The 24,059-nt window shown below is 42.0% G+C and overlaps 2 protein-coding genes across 4 annotated transcripts; both read left to right on the forward strand.

Moving 5' to 3' along the window:
- Positions 1–1,344: 1,344 nt before the first annotated feature.
- On the forward strand, positions 1,345–10,011 carry LOC120052337 (eukaryotic translation initiation factor 3 subunit J-A-like). Of its 3 annotated transcripts, none has more exons than XM_038999186.1 (8): positions 1,345–1,459; positions 1,580–1,677; positions 5,872–5,926; positions 6,023–6,117; positions 6,873–7,020; positions 8,726–8,887; positions 9,031–9,104; positions 9,390–10,011. In XM_038999186.1, exons 1-8 carry the CDS (start codon positions 1,438–1,440, stop codon positions 9,522–9,524), a joined length of 789 nt encoding a protein of 262 aa, XP_038855114.1. In that variant the 5' UTR covers positions 1,345–1,437; the 3' UTR covers positions 9,525–10,011. The 3 variants fall into 3 exon arrangements, with proteins under 3 accessions (XP_038855114.1, XP_038855115.1, XP_038855116.1); XM_038999187.1 differs by having other exon boundaries at positions 9,393–10,011; XM_038999188.1 differs by lacking the exon at positions 1,345–1,459 and adding an exon at positions 5,546–5,627.
- An 8,482-nt stretch (positions 10,012–18,493) lies between these two features.
- Positions 18,494–21,436, forward strand: si:ch73-330k17.3 (IGFBP domain-containing protein). Its single transcript, XM_038998567.1, has 4 exons — positions 18,494–18,842; positions 20,588–20,675; positions 20,945–21,161; positions 21,386–21,436. The coding sequence occupies exons 1-4, from the start codon at positions 18,494–18,496 to the stop codon at positions 21,434–21,436; spliced, it is 705 nt and encodes a 234-aa protein (XP_038854495.1).
- The last annotated feature ends 2,623 nt before the right edge of the window (positions 21,437–24,059 follow it).

The raw sequence follows: 24,059 nt of genomic DNA on the forward strand, positions 1-24,059 counted from the left end.
TACTTAAGTATCAAAAGTAAATGTAATTGATAAAATATACATAAGTATCAAATGTAAAAGTATACATAATTTAAAATTCCTTATATTAAGCAAACCAGACAACACAATTAATTTTTTACTTAAATCATTTTTATTTTTTTTACGGATAGCCAAGACTTAGATAAATTTACAAATGAAGCATTTGTGTTTAGTGAGTCGCCAGATCAGAGGCAGTAGAGATGACCAGGGATGTTCTCTTGATAAATGTGTGAATTGAACGATTTTCCTGTCCCGCTAAGCATTCAAAATGTAACAAGTACTTTTGGGTGTCAGGGAAAATGTATGGAGTAAGAAGTATATTATTTTCTTTAGGAATGTAGTGAAGTAAAAGTAAAAGTTGTCAAATATAAAAATAGTAAAGTACAGATACCAAAAAAAAACGAATTAAGTGGTACCTTAAAGTATTTTTACATCACTGCACACCATACAATTTAAATGAACTTGGCCATGTCATCTTGTAATGTGTAGCCTACTACAATATCCTGCTATTCGAAACACTGAACTGAACAAACTACAAACATCCTCACTTGCAGTGGCAGAAAAAGTACTCAAATCTCATAGTTGAGTAAAAGTAAAGATACCTTAATAGAAAATGACTCAACTTAAAGTGAAAGTCACCCAGTAAAATACTACTTGAGTAAAAGTCTAAAAGTATTTCGTTTTAAATATACTTAAGTATCAAAAGTAAATGTAGTTGCTAAAATATACTTAAGTCTCAAAAGGAAAAGTGTGAATAATAAAAAAAATCCTTATATTAAGCAAACCAGAAGGCACAATTATCTTGTTTTTTATTTATTTATGGATAGCCAGGGTCACACTCCAACACTTAGACATAATTTAAAAACAAAGCACGTGTTTAGTGAGTCCGCCAGATCAGAGGCAGAAGGGATGACCAGGGATGTTCTCTTGATAAGTGTGTGAATTGGACCATTTTCCTGTCAAAATATAACCAGAACTTTTGTGTCAGGGAGTGAAAATGACACAATTTTCTTTAGGAATGTGGTGAAGTAAAAATAAAAGTTGTCAAAATATAAATAGTAAAGTACAGATACCCCAAAACACTACTTAAGTATTACTTTAAAGTATTTTTACTTAAGTACTTTACACCACTGCTAATTGGTGACATCTATATTCAATGGTCTAAAAATTACTATTTTAATGGGTATTCTGAAATGATATAACTGACATTATGTTTTGGTTTGAACGAATGATGCTATGTTGCCACTAAATACGGGAAAGCAATGACTGAAGAATAATAATTGGAGCAGCAATGACTGGAGAATAATATTGGGAGCATGACAGCGCACATCGGCGTGTGCATCATTCTCTCTCGGAACCAAAGAGCCAGTTACCGATTGTACACCCACGGAATTCGTTCTGATCAGATACACAGGCAATATGGCGGAGGGAGATTCATGGGGTAAGAATCCAATCCACTTGTGTGGGAATGGAGCATTCTTCAAGTTTACCGAAACATTGCCAATTAAAAATACAAGAGATGATGGTTGACATTTGTAACATGTGTATTGTTTTGTCTTAGATGCTGACACTTTCGATCCGGACGAGCCCGCAATCGGGGCCAAGAAGGCTGTTGTGGCAGACAAATGGGAAGGCGAGGATGAGGATGAGGATATCAAGGTAACGATAGCAGGCTAACGTTTAGCTAGCAACCACATACACAGTAGTTGATTTCAAGAGCATCTAATCACTTCTTCGCATCCTAACTAGATCATACATATGATGTTAGCAGTGTTAACTAGCTAATAGTAGCTAACTAACCAAAGTTAGCCCAGTGGTCCACAGCCTAAAATGACAAGTCAGGAGTAGAACAGACTCGAAAAAGTGTCCAGAACATTCGGCCTGTCATGCCAAATAGTGTCCCTCTGCGTCACAATGAGATTCGAGAAGCTATTCGCTTCCGTTGCTATATCAACGGCGTGATGAGCGAATGCAGGCCTGGGCAACTCCAGTCCTTTGGGGGCCTGATTGGTGTCACAATTTTCCCCCAGCCCCAGCTAACACACCTGACTCCAATAATCAACTAATCATGATCTTTAGTTAAAAATGCAATTAGTTTAAATCATGTGTGTTTTCTAGGGCTGGGGGGGGGTGTGTGTGTGTGACGCCTATCAGGCCCCGAGGACTGGAATTGCCCAAGCCTGAGCTAATGCGTAGAATTTTGGAGAGCATTACAGCCAAACTGACTTTATTTTCATCCCTACTATGTAAACAAAGCTTATTTAATGAAAACATTACTTTGAACTACTTTTGGGTACCTTAACATTTCAACAACATTACAAGTAAACGATACTTTTGAAATAGCAAAGAACAACAATACAATACCATTATACAGCTATAGACTGAAATACATGAGTATAGGCTAACTTCAACACATAAACAATACAATGCCATTTAGTTGAAAAAAAACAAGTATGAATGACATGTACATAATATGATTGGGGGGGTGGTCTCGGCAGAAGTAGGGCATGGGTTTTATCTCAGTTCTGGTGTGTGGGATAGAGGAGAGGTGGATGCTACAGGGGGTCACTTTCCCTCGACAGGCAGCCAGTCTCAGGAGGTGGACTTGAAGAGGGAGATTGTAGTCCAGGCACAGCTGTTCTCTTCCCTCTTGGAGTGTTTACAGTGCTAGTGTATGTAGTGCGTCTCACTGTGCCCAGGATGATATGTCGAGCACAGGTCCCTTAGCAGATTACATTAAACAACATTAACAGTAGCTGTAGGTAATTGTAATGAAAAGTGGGATCTTGGAGGGTGGTTGATCATGGAGGACATCATGGGGATCCAGGTCTGGGGAAGGGATACGGTAGGTATCTCAGACTGGTGTGACCCGTCGTCCAATAATAAATGACTGGTGTGACCTCGACCCGTCGTCCATAATAAATGACTGGTGTGACCTCGACCCGTCGTCCATAATAAATGACTGGTGTGACCCGTCGTCCACTAATAAATGACTGGTGTGACCTCGACCCGTCGTCCACTAATAAATGACTGGTGTGACCTCGACCCGTCGTCCATAATAAATGACTGGTGTGACCTCGACCCGTCGTCCAATAATAAATGACTGGTGTGACCTCGACCCGTCGTCCACTAATAAATGACTGGTGTGACCTCGACCCGTCGTCCACTAATAAATGACTGGTGTGACCTCGACCCGTCGTCCACTAATAAATGACTGGTGTGACCTCGACCCGTCGTCCACTAATAAATGACTGGTGTGACCTCGACCCGTCGTCCATAATAAATGACTGGTGTGACCTCGACCCGTCGTCCATAATAAATGACTGGTGTGACCTCGACCCGTCGTCCACTAATAAATGACTGGTGTGACCTCGACCCGTCGTCCACTAATAAATGACTGGTGTGACCTCGACCCGTCGTCCACTAATAAATGACTGGTGTGACCTCGACCCGTCGTCCACTAATAAATGACTGGTGTGACCTCGACCCGTCGTCCATAATAAATGACTGGTGTGACCTCGACCCGTCGTCCATAATAAATGACTGGTGTGACCTCGACCCGTCGTCCACTAATAAATGACTGGTGTGACCTCGACCCGTCGTCCATAATAAATGACTGGTGTGACCTCGACCCGTCGTCCATAATAAATGACTGGTGTGACCTCGACCCGTCGTCCATAATAAATGACTGGTGTGACCTCGACCCGTCGTCCATAATAAATGACTGGTGTGACCTCGACCCGTCGTCCATAATAAATGACTGGTGTGACCTCGACCCGTCGTCCATAATAAATGACTGGTGTGACCTCGACCCGTCGTCCATAATAAATGACTGGTGTGACCTCGACCCGTCGTCCATAATAAATGACTGGTGTGACCTCGACCCGTCGTCCATAATAAATGACTGGTGTGACCTCGACCCGTCGTCCATAATAAATGACTGGTGTGACCTCGACCCGTCGTCCATAATAAATGACTGGTGTGACCTCGACCCGTCGTCCACTAATAAATGACTGGTGTGACCTCGACCCGTCGTCCACTAATAAATGACTGGTGTGACCTCGACCCGTCGTCCACTAATAAATGACTGGTGTGACCTCGACCCGTCGTCCATAATAAATGACTGGTGTGACCTCGACCCGTCGTCCATAATAAATGACTGGTGTGACCTCGACCCGTCGTCCACTAATAAATGACTGGTGTGACCTCGACCCGTCGTCCACTAATAAATGACTGGTGTGACCTCGACCCGTCGTCCACTAATATATGAATACCACAGACGGGCAGCACATGTTAATAACCCACTGCAGTAATAGGCACAGTTTTGTTGGGTTATGTCTCATTGTTCTATCTGTGCCAATATGGGGGGGGGGACTCTATTTGGCATGACAGGCTCGCTGACTTCGCTAACGATGTTGCTCTACTTGTGACAGCGTTAGCTAGCTAGCCACCCTAGGATGACAGCTGTTCGCTAGCAAGGTATATTAGATGGTCTTGATGAGTCCGTTGGCTACCGTTATGTAGCTACACGTTACTCGACAGCTATGCACTATTGGCCTGCTAATGATTAGCTACATCTGTCTGTCATTCTATTGCTAGTTTAGAAGCTATCTAGTTATGTAATTTAGTTAGTTAGCTTCGGCTTGCCAGGAATAAGCACCGTATGTGTGACGCCTGTTACTGAGGTTCACGTTTGTTTTTTTAAATGTATTTTATTTCACCTTTATTTAACCAGGTAAGCTAGTTGAGAACAAGTTCTCATTTACAACTGCGACCTGGCCAAGAATAAAGCAAAGCAGTGAGACACAAACAACAACACAGAGTAAAACATGGAGTAAACAAAACGTACAGTCAATAACACAATAGAAAAAAAAGAACGTCTATATACAGTGTGTGCAAATGGCGTGAGGAGGTAAGGCAATAAATAGGCCAATAGTAGCGGAGTAATTACAATTTAGCAGATTAACACTGGAGTGATAAATGAGCAGATGATGATGTGCAAGTAGAAATACTGGTGTGCAAAAGAGCAGTGAAGTAAATAAAAACAATATGGGGATGAGGTAGGTAGATTAGTGTACTGGTAAGAAAAAAGAGAAGGAACCCGTATGTGCGCGTGCCTTTTGAATTTTGATTTACTGTACTGGTAAACATCAGTAGATAGCCCAAATGGTGCTAGCATATCAGTCTGATTTAATCACATAACAGAATGAATTGGTATATACGTCCTAAAAGGAATGACTGCAAAATCGTGTAAATGTTAGTTACAAGCAAGAATGTTTATAATTTTATACAAAATATCCCACAGAAAAGTATTTGTTTACCAAACTTTTTTGAGCATCAGTACTGAAGTTGACATTTTCTATCAACTGTCACAATGCTCAAAACCATGACAACACCTACTGACTTCAGTTTTAGTACGCATGCATCTCGTACACACGTGTGTTTGCGCATGGCCGAAGGCACGTGCACAAGACTGACGTCAGCAGGTGTTTGCGCCAGATGATTTAACTTTCTGTTTGAATTTCAGCACTTTTAAAAAGTTGGTTTAACAATACTTTCCTATGGAAATTCTGTCTAAAATTGACCATCCGGAAGGACTAACCGATAGAGTAAGTTCAAATGTAATTTTATTCAACATTTCTGCTTGTAAGGAACATTTTACATGATTTTGCAGTCATTCGTTTCAGACTGTATATACCAATTAATTGTGAATGACAGGTGCTAACCAATGGTGAACAATGAATAAGCTAAATAGTGATGGCTTTGGTTGTAACTAAAAGCTAGATACATGACTGGATGCAACATTCTGAAGTATACATCCATTTTTCCCATAACCGTGTGTTCTCTTTGTAGGATAACTGGGATGATGAAGAGGAGGAATTGAAGAACGCAGAAGAGAAAAAAGCAGGTATTTAAACCACATGACTTGAACCAGTGAGTTCCTATTATATTAATACAAGTTCAAATTAAATCATATTTTTTTCCATTTTCTTTTCTTTTGTAGCAGAGACAAAACTTTCAGAAAAGAAGAAATTAGCTGAAAAAATCAAAGAAAGGGAAAGTTTACAAAAAAAAAAACAAGAAGAGTTGAGAAAGAGGGTAAGTGCCTTGCATACTGGGATTTCTGCTTGTAGTTGCTATGGAGTACATGATAGTAGCCACGGTAACCAATCCAGCAACTGCGACTGCTGGGTTGCTTCTCAAAATTCAGCAGGAACTGGACCTTTGCTTCCATAAATATTAGTAAATTTGGGATGCCTTGATGATTTTAATTGTCTTTATCATTTGGATTGGGTACAAATTATTACACTGTACATCCGGTATTCCCAGAGACTGTAAAAAATAGTGTTTTCCAGACCCAGATTAAATCTCAAATCGTCCCAAAGGGTTTCACAATGTGTGTGTGTATATACACTGAGTATATAAAACATTAAGGACACCTGCTCTTTCCATGACATAGACTGACCAGGTGAATCCAGGTGAAAGCTATGATCCCTTATTGATGTCACATGTTAAAGAAGGATTTTTATGCCTTGACAATTGACCCATGTATTGTGTGCCATTCAGAGGGTGAATGGGCAAGACAAAATATTTAAGTGCCTTTGAACATGGTATGGTAGTATGTGCCAGGACTACCGGCTTGTGTCAAGAACTGCAACGCTGCTGGTTGTTTCATGCTCAATAGTTTCCCGTGTGTATCAAAAATCGTCCACCACACAAGGGACGTGCGCAACTCAGTATTAAGGTGTCCTTAATGTTTTGTACACTCAGTGTATAGCCTAAAGTGTCCATGACTGACAAGTCATTGTCTGCTGGATCTGAAAGTATAATATTTCTAATTTATTGCTTGGTAGTTAGAGGAATCTAATGAGACAGAACTCACACCAGAGGAGGAGCTAGCAGAGAAACTACAGGAAGAGGAAACGGAACTAAAACCAGAGGAGGAGCTAGCAGAGAAACTACAGGAAGAGACTGGTCTTCTACTGGCTCAGGATGCTTTTGGTAAGAGATCAGGGCCCGGTTTCCCAAAAGCATCTTAAGGTTAAGTTCATGATTTGAACTATAGTTCCAATGATGAATTTAGCCTCACGATGACTTTGGGACACTGGTCCCAGTATTACAGGCAAAGGAAAAGTTTGGCTTTGTCTGTTTTATATAAAAACCTGTTTGTCTGTTTATCATATGTCATGATACTGTCAGTAAGCAAATAAGTACATGGTTCAATTTGCTGATGCATACATCCGTATATACAGTGTGCTTAGGGTCGTTGTCCTGTTGGAAGGTGAACTTTCGCCCCCCCAGTCTGAGGTCCTGAGCGCTCTGGAGCAGGTTTTCATCAAGAATCTCTCTGTACTTTGCGGCATTCATCTTTCCCTTGATCCTGACTAGTCTCCCAGTCCCTGCTGCTGGAAAAACATCCCCACAGCATGATGCTGCCACCACCATGCTTCACCGTAGGGATGGTGCCAGGTTTCCTCCAGATGTGATGCTTTGCATTCAGGCCAAAGAGCTCAATCTTGGTTTCATCAGACCAGAGAATCTTGTTTCTCATGGTCTGGGAGTCCTTTAGGTGCCTTTTGGCAAACTCCAAGCGGGCTGTTATGTGCCTTTTACTGAGGAGTGGCTTCCGTCTGGCCAGTCTACCATAAAGGCCTGATTGGTGGAGTACTGCAGAGATGGTTGTCCTTCTGGAAGGTTCTCCTATCTCAAGATTGAATCCCCGAGCTGACAAGGTAAACAATCTGTCGTTCTGCCCCTGAACAAGGCAGTTAACCCACTGTTCCCCAGTAGGCCGTCATTGAAAATAAGAATTTGTTCTTAACTGACTTGCCTAGTTAAATAAAGGTAAAATAAAAAATCTAATTTCCGTTACACGTCCCAAATATTTTTTGCACCATTGCTTTTGTCGAATTGCCCGGAAACCTGCCTAGTGTCTGGTGGAAAGCAGATTGAACCTTGTTTTCCTCTATGATTTTGCCTGTGCTTAGCTCCATTTTTTTTTATAAAGCATTGTGTTGTATTGGATTTGCCCCAAACGTAAGACTGTGTTCAGGACAAAAAGTTCATTGCTTTGACAATTTTTTTGCATTATTACTTTAGTGCCTTGTTGCAAACAGGATACATGTTTTGGAATATTTTTTATTCTGTACAGGCTTCCTTCTTTTCACTCTGTCAATTAGGTTAGTATTGTGGAGTAACTACAATGTTGTTGATCCATCCTCAGTTTTCTCCTATCACAGCCATTAAACTCTAACTGTTTTAAAGTCACCATTTGCCTCATGTTGAAATCCCTGAGCAGTTTCCTTCCTCTCTGGCAACTGAGTTAGGAAGGATACCTGTATATTTGTAGTGACTGGGTGTATTGATAAACCATCCAAAGTGTAATAAATATTTGTAAACATTTTGAAAAACATAATTTCACTTTGACATTGATGTATCTGTTTTAAATTCATGCTGCAACACAACAAAATATGGAAAAAGTCCAGGGGTGTGAATACTTTCTGAAGACACTGCATGCATGATAAACATTTTAAAGTTGACAGGCTACACATTCCAGATCCATAAAAAGCTTTACAGAGAATCTGTGATTAAAACCAGCCATTTTGCTAGAAGTATAAAGCGTTTTTTGACATTGTCAACACAAGTTGTCAGTGGAAAGTTTTAATATCATCGTGCTGAATTTTTTTTTCTCTTCTTCCCAAATCAGGTGTCGTCAACAATGTAAAAGGAATTGACGCTGTAAGCCCCTCTTCTAAAGATGACTTTACAGATTTTGAAAAGTTGCTAAAAGACAAGATAACACCTTTTGAGAGTTCCATACACTATTCCGGCTTCCTAGAGTCCTTGTTTCGAGACCTCTGTCTCTCATGTGAGTATTCATTTAATAATCCATTTTAATAATATACATTTAGAAATTAACCAATGTTATTAGTCAATCATATCAACTGTCAGTGGTACTATATTATAGGAAATATTTGTTTGTTTTTTAACTGTGCACCTCTTATGTTACAGTGGAGGTAGAAGACTTAAAAAAGGTCAGCAACTCCCTTACAGTATTACTAAGTGAGAAACAGAAACAGGAAAAGGTAAGTGGTCTTTTTCAAATGACAGAAAAGTAGACTTTTATCTCCAGTATACATGGTTTACGTTGGCTTGTAATCAGTCTTATCCGGGTCCTGTTCATTAGGCATCAAACAGAAGAAAACGGACTGGAACAGTGATAGGGCTACTACTCATATTTCGTTTTTTTTCCATTGCAAAATGTTTTGTAACGTTTTCTGTTGCTTGCCCTAATGAACACGACCCTAATTAAATTTGTATTCCTGTGATATATAAGTCAATGCTAATCATCCCCTCTTTGTTTCCAACAGCAGCTGAATAAAGGAAAGAAGAAAAAGAAAGGCGTGGTTGCTGCCGGAGGGATGAAGGCCAAGATGAAGGATGACCTAGCGGACTACGGCGAGTTCGATGGAGGTTACGCACAAGACTACGAGGACTTCATGTGACGTGATACCAACCGACTGCTGAGTCTCAAACGGCAACCTGTTCAAAGTAGTGCCCTTATATAGGGGACATCCACTGTCCTTCCCATTCCCTCTCAATGACCCCTGACCTACGACCTATTCTACTGCTCAAAGCCATCCAACGAAAACCACCCTTGTGTCGCCCGCTGCACACAAAGAAGATTCTGAAAGAAGTGTTGAACGTGTTTGACGAAGAACATGAACATCTGATCTCAAGATGGTTGTTTCTCCTCGTTAGGATTCCTTCGGCGATTCCTCGAAACTGACTGACCAATAAGACAACAAACTGATCCTTGAGTTCCCTTCGCTGTAAGAATGTTCTGAAATGTTTTACCAGCATAACTCGTTTTTTCCAAATCTACAATGAATTCAATTTTATCTTTAAAATAAATGTGTCAACAAAATGAATTGTTACTGTTTGACGACTGAAAGTAGAAGGAAAATAAATGTGGTGTTCTATGCAAATGAGATTGACTATATTTGTCTCCAGTATCATTCAATATTATATGTATTTTACTGGCTACCGGCATTCCAAAATATGAACTACATTTTTTTATTGTGAAGAATGTAGGTCTCCAAATGTCAGTTTGCTTATCCCATATTCCACTATATTTATCCTTGAGTAGAGATCACATAGGCTGCGTTTACACTGTCAGCCCAATTTTGATATTTGTTTTAACTAATTGGTCTTTTGAGCAATCAGAACAGATCGGATGTGAAAATATCTGATGTGATTGGTCAAAAGACCAATTTGGTGGGGAAACGTATCAGAATTGGGCTGCCTGTGTAAACGCAACAATAGTATTTGCAGGAGAAAATGTCCAAATAAGACCTGGAGCATAAAATCACTTGAGAAAAGCCACATTGCTATGAAAATGTTGGGTACACACTCAGGAATATGTTTGCGTACTTACAGTGCATTCGGAAAGTATTCAGACCCCTTGACTTTCTCCACATTTTGTTACGTTACAGCCTTATTCTAAAATTGATTAAATCGTTTTTTCCCTCAATCTACACACAATACCCCCTAATAACAAAGCAAAAACAGGTTAACATTTCTGCAAATGTGTTACTAATAAAAAACTGATATCACATTTACATACAGTTCAAGTCGGAAGTTTAAATACACTTAGGTTGGAGTCATTAAAACAAATTTTTCAACCACTCCACAAATTTCTTGTTAACAAACCTCTTGACACTAGGGGGGCGCCATTTCAACTTTGTAAAAATTCGTTCCCAAATTAAACTGCCTCGTACTCAATTCTTGCTCGTACAATATGCATATTATTATTACTATTGGATAGAAAACACTCTAGTTTCTAAAACCGTTTGAATTATTTCTCTGAGTGAAACAGAACTCATTCTGCAGCACATTTCCTGTCAGGGAGTGAGATTTCAGAAATCGAGGTCCCTGTTCTGAGGTCAGTTTATAAGTCCCCATGTAAGCCATCGGGCTACATGCACTGCATACGCCTTCCTCTAGATATCAGTAAGCGGGGAGAATTTGAATGGAGTGGATTGCGCAATCTGGGGCCCTATATAAGACCGTGGAACGGCAGTACCGTTCTTTTCAACGGGGCGCTTGGCGCATCAGGGACATCACAATGGCCTCCTGCAAAGCTTTCGTTTTAGCAGTTCTGTATCTCCGGTCATGTTTTTATTCGTTATAGTTGTTAAAGACATCATAAGGTAGTTAATTTAAACCGACTTATTGCAGTTTATATCAGTTTATTGCGATTTTCTGGGATTTCTTTGTCATGCGCTTTCACGAGTTGGACACCTCTCCAGTGGGTGGCTATCGTTAGCTGCTATTTCGACAGGAGAAGAGGACATCTTTCAACCAAAAGACGATTGTTCTGGAGAAAGGACACCTTGCCCAAGATTCTGATGGAAGCTCAGCAAATAGTAAGCAGTCTTTATGCTGTTAATTCGTATTTATGTTGACAAATGTCAAATAATAATTCCGCCATGAATTTCAGTGCGGTCTCGCTTTAGCGCACGCTGTATTGCGCAGTAACGTTAATTTTAAAAATATAACACAGCGATTGCATTAAGAACTAATTTATCTTTCATTTGCTGTCCAATCTGTATATTTTAGTCAAGTTTATGAATAGTTTTCGATTAGATTAGGTGCCTCTCCAAGATGGCGCCGGACAGATTGCTTGAAGTTTTGGCCACTAATCACATTGTATAACCACGATTTGTGCCGCTAAATATGCACATTTTCGAACAAACTCTATATGCATTGTGTAATATGATGTTATAGGACTGTCATCTGAAGAATTCTGAGAAGGTTAGTGAAAAAATTAATATATTTTGGTGGTTTATACGTTATCGCTATTTTTGCCTTGAATCAATGCTGTTGTGATGTTTGCTATTGTGGTAAGCTAATATAACGCTATATTGTGTTTTCGCTGTAAAACACTTAGAAAATGAAATATTGTCTGGATTCACAAGATCTGTGTCTTTCATTTGCTGTACGCTGTGTATTTTTAAGAAATGTTTTATGATGAGTAATTAGGTAATACACGTTGCTCTCTGTAGTTATTCTAGTCGCTTTGGTGAGAGTTGTGATGGTGGCTGCAATGGTAAACTATGATTTATACCTGAAATATGCACATTTTTCTAACAAAACATATGCTATACAATAAATATGTTATCAGACTGTCATCTGATGAAGTTGTTTCTTGGTTAGTGGCTATTTATATCTTTATTTGGTCGAATTTGTGATAGCTACTGATGGAGTAAAAAACTGGTGGAGTAAAAAAAGTGGTGTCTTTTGCTAACGTGGTTAGCTAATAGATTTACATATTGTGTCTTCCCTGTAAAACATTTTAAAAATCAGAAATGATGGCTGGATTCACAAGATGTGTATCTTTCATCTGGTGTCTTGGACTTGTGATTTAATGATATTTAGATGCTAGTATTTACTTGTGACGCTATGCTAGGCTATGCTAGTCAGCTTTTTTACTGATGGGGGTGCTCCCGGATCCGGGTTTGGGGAGAAGTAGAGGTTAACAAACTATAGTTTTGGCAAGTCGGTTAGAACATCTACTTTGTGCATAACTCTAACGTTCGTTTTCTGAAGATGAGGAATCATCGGACCAAAGCGCAGCGTGGTAAGTGTTCATGTTAATTTATTAAAACAGAACACTAAACAAAATAACAAAGAGAACGAAACGAAACAGTCCTGTCTGGTACAGACACAAAGACAGAAAACAACTACCCACAAAACACAGGTGGGAAAAGACTACCTAAGTATGGTTCTCAATCAGAGACAACGATAGACAGCTGCCTCTGATTGAGAACCACACCCGGCAAAACACACAGAAAGAAAACATAGAACACAAAACAGAATGCCCACCCCAACTCACGCCCTGACCAACCAAAATAGAGACATAAAAAGGATCTCTAAGGTCAGGGCGTGACAATAACACAAGTCATTTTTCCAACAATTGTTACAGACAGATTATTTCACTTATAATTCACTGTATCACAATTCCAGTGGGTCAGAAGTTTACATACACTAAGTTGACTGTGTCTTTAAACAGCTTGGAAAATTCCAGAAAATGATGTCATGGCTTTAGAAGCTTCTGATAGGCTAATTGACATCATTTGAGTTAATTGGAGGTGTACCTGTGGATGTATTTCAAAGCCTACCTTCAAACTCAGTGCCTCTTTGCTTGACATCATGGGAAAATCAAAAGAAATCAGCCAAGAAAGAATTGTAGACCGCCACAGGTCTGGTTCATCCTTGGGAGCAATTTCCAAACCCCTGAAGGTACAACGTTCATATGTACAAACAATAGTATGCAAGTATAAACACCATGGGACCGCTCAGCCGGCATACCACTCAGGAATTAGACGCGTTCTGTCTCCTAGAGATGAACGTACTTTGGTGTGAAAAGTGCAAATCAATCCCAGAACAACAGCAAAGGACCTTGTGAAGATGCTGGAGGAAACAGGTACAAAAGTATCTATATCCACAGTAAAACGAGTCTTATATCGACATAACCTGAAAGGCCGCTCAGCAAGGAAGAAGCCACAGCTCCAAAACTGCCATAAAAAAGCCAGACTACGGTTTGCAACTGCACATGGGGACAAAGATTGTACTTTTTGGAGAAATCTTCTCTGGTCTGATGATACCAAATAGAACTGTTTGGCCATAATGACCATCGTTATGTTAGGAGGAAAAAGGGGGAGGATTGCAAGCTGAAGAACATCCCAACCGTGAAGCATGAGGGTGGCAGCATCATGTTGTGGGGATGCTTTGCTGCAGGAGGGACTGGTGCACTTCACAAAATAGATGGCATCATGAGGTAGGAAAATTATGTGGATATATTGAAGCAACATCTCAAGACATCAGTCAGGAAGTTAAAGCTTGGTCGCCAATGGGTCTTCCAAATGGACAATGACCCCAAGCACACTTCCAAAGTTGTGGCAAAATGGCTTAAGGACAACAAAGTCAAGGTATTGGAGTGGCCATCACAAAGCCCTGACCTCAATCCTATAGAAAATTTGTGGGCAGAACTGGAAAAAGTGTGTACGAGCAAGGAGGCCTTACAAACCTGACTCAGTTACACCAGCTCTGTCAGGAGGAATGGGCCAAAATTCACTCAACTTACGGTGCAGCATCATGCTGTGGGAATGTTTTTCAGCAGCAGGGACTGGGAGACTAGTCAGGATTGAGGGAAAGACGAAAGGAGCAAAGTACAGAGAGATCCCTAATGAAAACCTGCTCCAGAGCTCTCAGGACCTCACACTGGGGCGAAGATTCACCTTCCAACAGAACAATGACTCTAAGCACACAGCCAAGACAATGCAGTGGCTTTGGGACACATCTCTGAATGTCCTTGAGTGGCCCAGCCAGAGCCCGGACTTGAACCCGATCGAACATCCCTGGAGAGACCTGAAAATAGCTGTGCAGTGACGCTCCCCATCCAACCTGACAGAGCTTGAGAGGACCTTCAGAGAAGAATGGGATAAACTCCCCAAATACAAGCATGTAGCGTCATACCCAAGAAGACTCGAGGCTGTAATCACTTCCAAAGATGCTTCAACAAAGTACTGAGTAAAGGGTCTGAATACTTTAACATTTTTTATAAATTTGCTAAAATTTCTAAAAACCTGTTTTTGCTTTGTCATTATGGGGTATTGTGTGTAGATTCATGAGGGGAAAAAACTATTAAATCCATTTTAGAATGAGGCTGTAACGTAACAAAATGTGGAAAAAGTGAAGGTGTCTGAATACTTTCCAAATGCCCTGTGTCTATGCATAATCACTTCCACTGAGTTGAAGCAACAATCATTAAAGGTCTCCTTGGCATAACTCAGCATGGCTTGTAAGTAAGGTGAGAAACCGCTTGTTATGAATGGACCAAATGTAATGGTGAGAAACCGCAGCAAAAAGTAAGGGAAAGAAGGTTGTATTTCCATCAACATGTTAAATGTGCAACCAGAGGGAAAACATTTCTAGATCACCTGTACTCCACACACAGAGATGCGTACAAAGCTCTCCCTCGCCCTCCATTTGGTAAATCTGACCACAACTCTATCCTCCTGATTCCTGCTTACAAGCAAAAATTAAAGCAGGAAGCACCAGTGACCCGGTCTATAAAAAAGTGCTCAGATGAAGCAGATGCTAAACTACAGGACTGTTTTGCTATCACAGACTGGAACATGTTCCGGGATTCTTCCAATGGCATTGAGGAGTACACCACATCAGTCACTGGCTTTATCAACAAGTGCATCGAGGACGTCGTCCCCACATTGACTGTACTTACATACCCCAACCAGAAGCCATGGATTACAGGCAACATTCGCACTGAGCTAAAGGGTAGAGCTGCCGCTTTCAAGGTGAGGGACTCAACAGGGCTAAGATTGAATCATACTACACCGGCTCCGACGCTCATCTAATGTGGCATGGCTTGCAAACTATTACCGACTACAAAGGGAAGCACAGCCGCAAGCTGCCCAGTGACACGAGTCTACCAGACGAGCTAAATCACTTCTATGCTCGCTTTGAGGCAAGCAACACTGAGGCATGCATGAGAGCATCAGCTGTCCCGGACGACGGTGTGATCACGCTCTCCGTAGCCGACTTGAGTAAGACCTTTAAACAGGTCAACATACACAAGGCTGCGGGGCCAGACGGATTACCAGGACGTGTGCTCCGGGCATGTGCTGACCAACTGGCAGGTGTCTTCACTGACATTTTCAACATGTCTCTGATTGAGTCTGTAATACCAGCATGTTTCAAGCAGACCACCATAGTCCCTGTGCCCAAGAACACAAAGGCAACCTGCCTAAATGACTACAGACCCATAGCACTCACGTCCGTAGTCACGAAATGCTTTGAAAGGTTGGTAATGGCTCACATCAACACCATTATCCCAGAAACCTTAGACCCACTCCAATTTGCATACCGCCCAAACAGATCCACAGATGATGCAATCTCTATTGCACTCCACACTGCCCTTTCCCACCTGGACAAAAGGAACACTTATGTGAGAATGCTATTCATTGACTACAGCTCAGCGTTCAACACCATAGTACCCTCAAAGCTCATCACTAAGCTAAGTATCCTGCGACTAAATACCTCCCTCTGCAACTGGATCCTGGACTTCCTGACGGGCCGCCCCCAGGTGGTGAGGGTAGGTAGCAACACATCTGCCACGCTGATCGTCAACACTGGAGCTTCCCAGGGGTGCGTGCTCAGTCCCCTCCTGTACTACCTGTTCACCCACGACTGCATGGCCAGGCACGACTCCAACACTCTCATTAAGTTTTCAGACGACACAACAGTGGTTGGCCTGATCACCGACAACGACGAGGCAGCCTATAGGGAGGAGGTCAGAGACCTGGCTGGGTGGTGCCAGACTGACAACCTATCTCTCAACGTAACCAAGACTAAGGAGATGATTGTGGACTACAGGAAAAGGAGGACCGAGCACACCCCCATTCTCATCGACGGGGATGTAGTGGAACAGGTTGAGAGCTTAAAGTTCCTTAGTGTCCACATCAACAACAAACTATCATGGTCCAAACACACCAAGACAGTCGTGAAGAGGGCACGACAAAGCCTATTCTCCCTCAGGAAACTAAAAAGATTTGGCATGGGTCCTGAGATCCTCAAAAGGTTCTACAGCTGCAACATCGAGAGCATCCTGACTGGTTGCATCACTGCCTGGTACGGCAATTGCTCGGCCTCTGACCGCAAGGCACTACAGAGGGTAGTGCGTACGGCCCAGTACATCACTGGGGCTAAGCTGCCTGCCATCCAGGACCTCTACACCAGGCGGTGTCAGAGGAAGGCCCTAAAAATTGTCAAAGACCTCAAGCCACTCCAGTCAGAGACTGTTCTCTGTACTACCGCATGTCAAGCGGTACCGGAGTGCCAAGTCTAGGACAAAAAGGCTTCTCAACAGTTTTTACCCCCAAGCTATAAGACTCCTGAACAGATAATCAAATGGCTACCCAGACTATTTGCATTGTGTGCCCCCCAAACGCTCTTTTTACGCTGCTGCTACTCTCTGTTTATCTTATATGCATAGTCACTTTAACTATACATTCATGTACATACTTCCTCAATTGGGCCGACCAACCAGTGCTCCCGCACATTGGCTAACCGGGCTATCTGCATTGTGTCCCAGCCACCACCCGCCAACCCCTCTTTTACGCTACTGCTACTCTCTGTTCATCATATATGCATAGTCACTTTAACCATATCTACATGTACATACTACCTCAATCAGCCTGACTAACCAGTGTCTGTATGTAGCCTTGATACTTTTATAGCCTCGCTACTGTATATAGCCTGTCTTTTTACTGTTGTTTTATTTCTTTACTTACCTATTGTTCACCTAATACCTTTTTTGCACTATTGGTTAGAGCCTGTAAGTAAGCATTTCACTGTAAGGTCTACTACACCTGTTGTATTCGGCGCACGTGACAAATAAACTTTGATTTGATTTGTAGTGTAATATTCATTATTTTCTGGATTGGCATTGGACATAGGAGCATTGTATTAGACTGAAGGGTTTTTTCTTCATGCACCCAATTTAAGAAATGAATTGTTACAATTATTCCTCAAGTCTGAGGAATTGTAATGTTATTTTGTGGGTTGATCTGCTAATTGTGCTCAGAGCGTAACGGGAAGAGTCTGGCGAACGAGTTACTAACTACATTACGTTAATAAACCGTTTAATTCCATTGACGTGAGGGACTTCATCTCCATCAGACTTTTCCTTTAACTTTTTTCTGACATAATAGTTCTCGGCTGTGATATTTCATAATTCTTGCAGCAGAGCGGCAGTTGATTGATGTCAGGTCAAGGGTCAGGTCAAGGGTCTGGCCTCAGAGACGTCGTGTACATATTTGTTTTAAGGCACACGACTCACTAGACTTTTATTACGGGCCTCCAGACTTCTAGATAGCCCAGAGGGTTGTTCAGATAACCTGCCAATGTCCTAATCTTGTCCTTTTGGCCTTGTAAGAAGGTGACTATCTGATCCCACTGAATTGCCCCATTTGGTTGTCGTCATGTGACTCGTATTACAAAGGGTCTTTGTAAGAGTCTTGTACAGCAGACCTGGATCAAGCTAATCTACTACAAAAATCCCTGCGAAAGAAAGATTTATTTGGAATGAACAAACAACAACAAAGGAGATGGTAAAGATAAGGGGGTTGATGGATAACACACACTACACACACACACTATACCCACTACACACACACACACACTATACACATACATTCACTACACACACAGCAACCTTACTGTAATACCCCCCCCCCCCCCTCCATCCATTGGCTGCCACTGGGGGTGGAGAGGTGGTGCCTTGTAAAATGCCTAGGTGTTGCCAACGACGACCGCATAAAAGATCCTCACCAAGTCCTCTCACCTCATACGCGACACCGCCAGAATGATCATCAGTCATTGTCATACACAGATGTGGCTGTTGGTAGTAGCAGTAGCAGCATCACTGGGGGTGTCAGGGTCAGAGACCTCACACCGATCCGAGGCCCAGTCCCAGACCCTCCAGGCCCTCCACTGTCCGCCCTGTGAGAGGATCCACTGCACCCACCGCCGGGCCCTGAAGCTCCAGTGTAAAGGTGGCCTGACCACAGGGGTCTGCGGCTGCTGCCCAGCCTGTGCCAGGACGGCTGGGGAGAGCTGTGGTGGGACCTGGGACTACCTGGGCAAGTGTGACGAGGGGCTGGTGTGTGTCTACCAGGACTCTGTCTCGGAAGCTGAGGGAAAACCAGACGCAGGGGAACGTAAAGGTATCTGTAAAGCAGGTAGGATACACTGACGGACAACGTTCCCCACCGCCATGTTATTCAATGCACTTCTCTTATGGTAATCACATCTGTGCAGGACAATTTGATCACTATAAACGGTCGATGACTAAAACCACGTTCACTGTAAGCAGAGTGCACTGTAGTGAAATCAAGGAGGAGAATATCCCTGGACCTTGATGATAGAACTGTGTCACAGCAGACATTCTAATACTTTACTACAGGGGTGCAACTTTCACTGGGGACGGGGACAGAGGGGGACATGACCCCCCCCCCCCCCCCCCCCACATTCTGAAATTAGATGTTTGTCGTCCCCCCCAGTTTTATAATTGGAATGTGATACAAAACGGGGCAACGGTGTGCTTTAGGACCATGGGGACGCCTCCGAATAATTATATATATTTATGTGTCCCCCCCACTTCTAAAACCAAAGTTGCACCCCTGCTTTACTGTACATGATGCATGATAAAATCTCATTGGTTTTGAATGAGAAGCGCTGAAACTGTGCTTCTGAATCACGGTCTGCTGCACGTCCATGGTCCCTGACGTGTAAATGAATCTTTAAATGATACGACGTACATTCCATACCTGAGATGTAATCAATTGAGCTGTGGAGGAGACGTACGCACCAGAAATTGGCACCGGTGAGGCTCTTCTTATTTACGAGCTGTGAAATGCGATTGTGTCGGTGAAGGAATCCTTTGAATAAAATAACTTTCTCCTGTTAACAGTTAACACATAATTACACCTGTTATCTAGACGTATGGGGAAATTAATGGTCCTACCTGTTACTATCGTCTGTATAGTTAAGGATTCAATTGTTGTAGATTCTTCTATTTAATATATCTGACATCACAGAGAGATAGCAAAGTCTGAACACTACAGATACCTCTATAAAGGATGAATGCTCATAGTGGTCCCCTTCATTGTTTTATACACTATTACTAGTAGTAGTTTTACAAGTTTTACATGAATAGTAATGTATGGTTTAGGTTATATGGTTTAGGTTATATGACATGAATAGTAATGTATGGTTTAGGTTGTATGACATGAATAGTAATGTATGGTTTAGGTTATATGACATGAATAGTAATGTATGGTTTAGGTTATATGACATGAATAGTAATGTATGGTTTAGGTTATATGGTTTAGGTTATATGACATGAATAGGTTTATGACATGAATAGGTTTGACATGTATGGTTTAGGTTATATGGTTTAGGTTATATGACATGAATAGTAATGTATGGTTTAGGTTATATGGCTTAGGTTATATGACATGAATAGTAATGTATGGTTTAGGTTATATGGCTTAGGTTATATGACATGAATAGTAATGTATGGTTTAGGTTATATGGTTTAGGTTATATGACATGAATAGTAATGTATGGTTTAGGTTATATGACATGAATAGTAATGTATGGTTTAGGTTATATGACATGAATAGTAATGTATGGTTTAGGTTATATGACATGAATAGTAATGTATAGTTTAGGTTATATGACATGAATAGTAATGTATGGTTTAGGTTATATGACATGAATAGTAATGTATGGTTTAGGTTATATGGTTTAGGTTATATGACATGAATAGTAATGTATGGTTTAGGTTGTATGACATGAATAGTAATGTATGGTTTAGGTTATATGACATGAATAGTAATGTATGGTTTAGGTTATATGGTTTAGGTTATATGGTTTAGGTCGTTTACCGTCCTTTGTCTCATAAGCAGTTTTTTTCTGGCAGTGCTGGAGACCCTGGATGTGGAGTCCTGTCGCCCAGAATGCACCTGGGAGTACTGTCAGGCCAATCCTAATGAGGTGTGCTCTGCCAGGTGGGTGAATATATCTGGACCGGGACATCTCAGTCCAAACCCGCAGTCCATTCCCTCTCTCCCTCCCCTCAGAGTTTCTACCTGTTTTCCTGGCCTGGAAACAGAATAATTCTCTCAAAAGTTAGGGTCAATTCTATTGAAAATCTGTCAGAATTGGAACGGAATTGATCCCCCATCTCTACCTCTCAGTTCTCAACACTTGCCTCCCATGTTCTACCCTTTTCATGTACTTTAAAAGCTCTATGAATTACTCTCTCTCCCTGCGGCAGGTCAGTGTCCCTGGAGAAGCAAGAGTGTCATGGTACCTGCCAGCACACGTCATGCTCCAGCTGTCTTGTCTTGAGACCCCCAGCCTCCTGCCCACAGACCTGTGCCCCCTCAGACCCCACCTGCCTGCACCGCTTTGGGAGGTGTGTTCACAACCACCTGGCCGAGCCCCACCGTCACCACCACCACCACCACCCCATCTGCCACCACAACCTACAGGTGAGCTGCAGCGTGCCAAGTTGCGAACGGACTAATCGTACCCAGAATTCTAACTGTATGACAGATATGATGTCATAAATGATAGCAATTTCTCGTGGTGGTATCTACACCAGGGTAGCAGTTATAAATGCTTTACATTCCTCATCATAGATTGAACATTCACAATCTGTTTTCTAATAATAAATTTCTTCACCTTTTGAATTGTATATATCTTTTCTCAACAGAGTAATGCGGAGGGGTATTTTGTGTGCTTGGTGCCTGGATGTCTGAACTGATGCTTTGAGAAGAAACCCCTTACTAAAATGTTCACTGATACAGTGTGTTACAGATACTGAATGGCAGCTATTTTCAAATATATTATTTGAATAACTTGACAATAATATTTAGTTTTTGTGTGTTTTATATACATTGCCTGTGTACATTTTGAATGTGATAAATTGACTGCATCTTGAATTTTGTGAATAAAAATGATATTTTGTAGATTATAACGTGTCCTTACATATACCAACACGCGCAATTGTTTAATGTAGTGGATCAAATATCCATGTCCCTATTGTTAAAGCTTTTTGGGGTACAATAACAACACACATCTGAGTATCCAATCTTTCTGAGTACATGCTCGATATTGAATAGATTTTGGACCGATGAGGTTAAGGTTGAGGGAGTGAATTTAGACAGAGCAATACTCTAATCCTCTCTGACAAAGTTTTATACAGTGCCTTCAGAAAGTATTCATATAACCCCTAGCACATAGTCCACATTTTGTTGTGTTATAACCTGAATTCCCCCCCAAAAAATATATATAAAAAATATATATTAATATTCTCACCCATCGACACACAACACCCCATAATGAAAAAGCTAAAACATGTTTTTTAGACATTTTAGCAAATCTATTGAAAAATAAAATACAGAAATATCTCATTTACTTAAGTATTCACATCCATGAGTCAATACTTTTTGTAGAAGAACCTTTGGCAGCAATAATAGCTGTGAGGCTTTCTGAGTAAGTAAGAGCTTTCCAAATCAAATTTATTTATATAGCCCTTCTTACATCAGCTGATATCTCAAAGTGCTGTACAGAAACCCAGCCTAAAACCCCAAACAGCAAGCAATGCAGGTGTAGAAGCACGGTGGCTAGGAAAAACTCCCAAGAAAGGCCAAAACCTAGGAAGAAACCTAGAGAGGAACCAGGCTATGAGGGGTGGCCAGTCCTCTTCTGGCTGTGCCGGGTGGAGATTATAACAGAACATGGCCAAGATGTTCAAATGTTCATAAATGACCAGCATGGTCAAATAATAATAATCACAGTAGTTGTCGAGGGTGCAGCAAGTCAGCACCTCAGGAGTAAATGTCAGTTGGCTTTTCATAGCCGATCATTAAGAGTATCTCTACCGCTCCTGTGGTCTCTAGAGAGTTGAAAACAGCAGGTCTGGGACAGGTAGCACGTCCGGTGAACAGGTCAGGGTTCCATAGCCGCAGGCAGAACAGTTGAAACTGGAGCAGCAGCACGGCCAGGTGGACTGGGAACAGCAAGGAGTCATCATGCCAGGTAGTCCTGAGGCATGGTCCTAGGGCTCAGGTCCTCCGAGAGAGAGAAAGAAAGAGAGAAAGAAAGAGAGAATTAGAGAGAGCATACTTAAATTCACACAGGACACCGGAAAAGACAGGAGAAGTACTCCAGATATAACAAACTGACCCTAGCCCCCCGACACATAAACTACTGCAGCATAAATACTGGAGGCTGAGACAGGAGGGGTCAGGAGACACTGTGGCCCCATCCGATGATACCCCCGGACAGGGCCAAACAGGAAGGATATAACCCAACCCACTTTGCCAAAGCACAGCCCCCACACCACTAGAGGGATATCTTCAACCACCAACTTACCACCCTGAGACAAGGCCGAGTATAGCCCACAAAGATCTCCACCACGGCACAACCCAAGGGGGGGCGCCAACCCAGACAGGAAGATCACGTCAGTGACTCAACCCACTCAAGTGACGCACCCCTCCTAGGGACGGCATGAAAGAGCACCAGTAAGCCAGTGACTCAGCCCCTGTAATAGGGTTAGAGGCAGAGAATCCCAGTGGAGAGAGGAGAACCGGCCAGGCAGAGACAGCAAGGCCAAGCCAGTGACTCAGCCCCTGTAAAAACACCTGTATTGTGCAACATTTGCCCATTATTATTTCTTAAATTCTTCAAGCTCTGTCAAATTGGTTGTTGATCATTGCTAGATTTTCAAGTAGATTCATGTCAAAAATGTAACTCGGCCACTCAGGAACATTCACTGTCTTCTTGATAAGCAAACGGCAGTGTAGATTTGGCCTTGTTTTTTAGGTTATTGTCCTGCTGAAAGGTGAATTCATCTCCTAGTGTCTGGTGAAAGCAGACTGAAGTAGGTTTTCCTCTAGGATTTTGCCTGTGCTTAGTTCCGTTTCTTTTTTATCCTGAAAAACTCCCCAGTCCTTGATGATTACAAGCATACCTATAAGATGATGCAGTCAGCACTATGATGGAGCCAGCACCATGATGCAGCCAGCACCATGATGCAGCCAGCACTATGATGCAGCCACCACTATGATGCAGCCAGCTCTATGATGCAGCCAGCACCATGATGCAGCCAGCACCATGATGCAGCCAGCACCATGATGCAGCCAGCACCATGATGCAGCCAGCACTATGATGCAGCCACCGCTATGATGCAGCCAGCGCTATGATGCAGCCAGCACTATGATGCAGCCAGCACCATGATGCAGCCAGCACTATAATGCAGCCAGCACCCTGATGCAGCCAGCACTATGATGCAGCCAGCAAAATGATGCAGCCAGTACTATGATGCAGCTAGCACCATGATGCAGCCAGCACTATGATGCAGCCAGCACCATGATGCAGCCAAC

Source organism: Salvelinus namaycush, chromosome 8 (assembly GCF_016432855.1).
Source record: "Salvelinus namaycush isolate Seneca chromosome 8, SaNama_1.0, whole genome shotgun sequence".
Taxonomy (NCBI): Eukaryota; Metazoa; Chordata; class Actinopteri; order Salmoniformes; family Salmonidae; genus Salvelinus; species Salvelinus namaycush.

Coding starts and splice junctions, on each gene's coding strand:
- si:ch73-330k17.3 (XM_038998567.1), top strand. CDS start 18,494: ATGTGGCTGTTGGTAGTAGCAGTAGCAGCATCACTGGGGGTGTCAGGG. Junction 18,843..20,587: donor TAAAGGTATCTGTAAAGCAG/GTAGGATACACT, acceptor TTTTTCTGGCAG/TGCTGGAGACCCTGGATGTG. Junction 21,162..21,385: donor TCTGCCACCACAACCTACAG/GTGAGCTGCAGC, acceptor TTTTCTCAACAG/AGTAATGCGGAGGGGTATTT.
- LOC120052337 (XM_038999186.1), top strand. CDS start 1,438: ATGGCGGAGGGAGATTCATGGG. Junction 5,927..6,022: donor CGCAGAAGAGAAAAAAGCAG/GTATTTAAACCA, acceptor TTTCTTTTGTAG/CAGAGACAAAACTTTCAGAA. Junction 8,888..9,030: donor TCGAGACCTCTGTCTCTCAT/GTGAGTATTCAT, acceptor CTTATGTTACAG/TGGAGGTAGAAGACTTAAAA.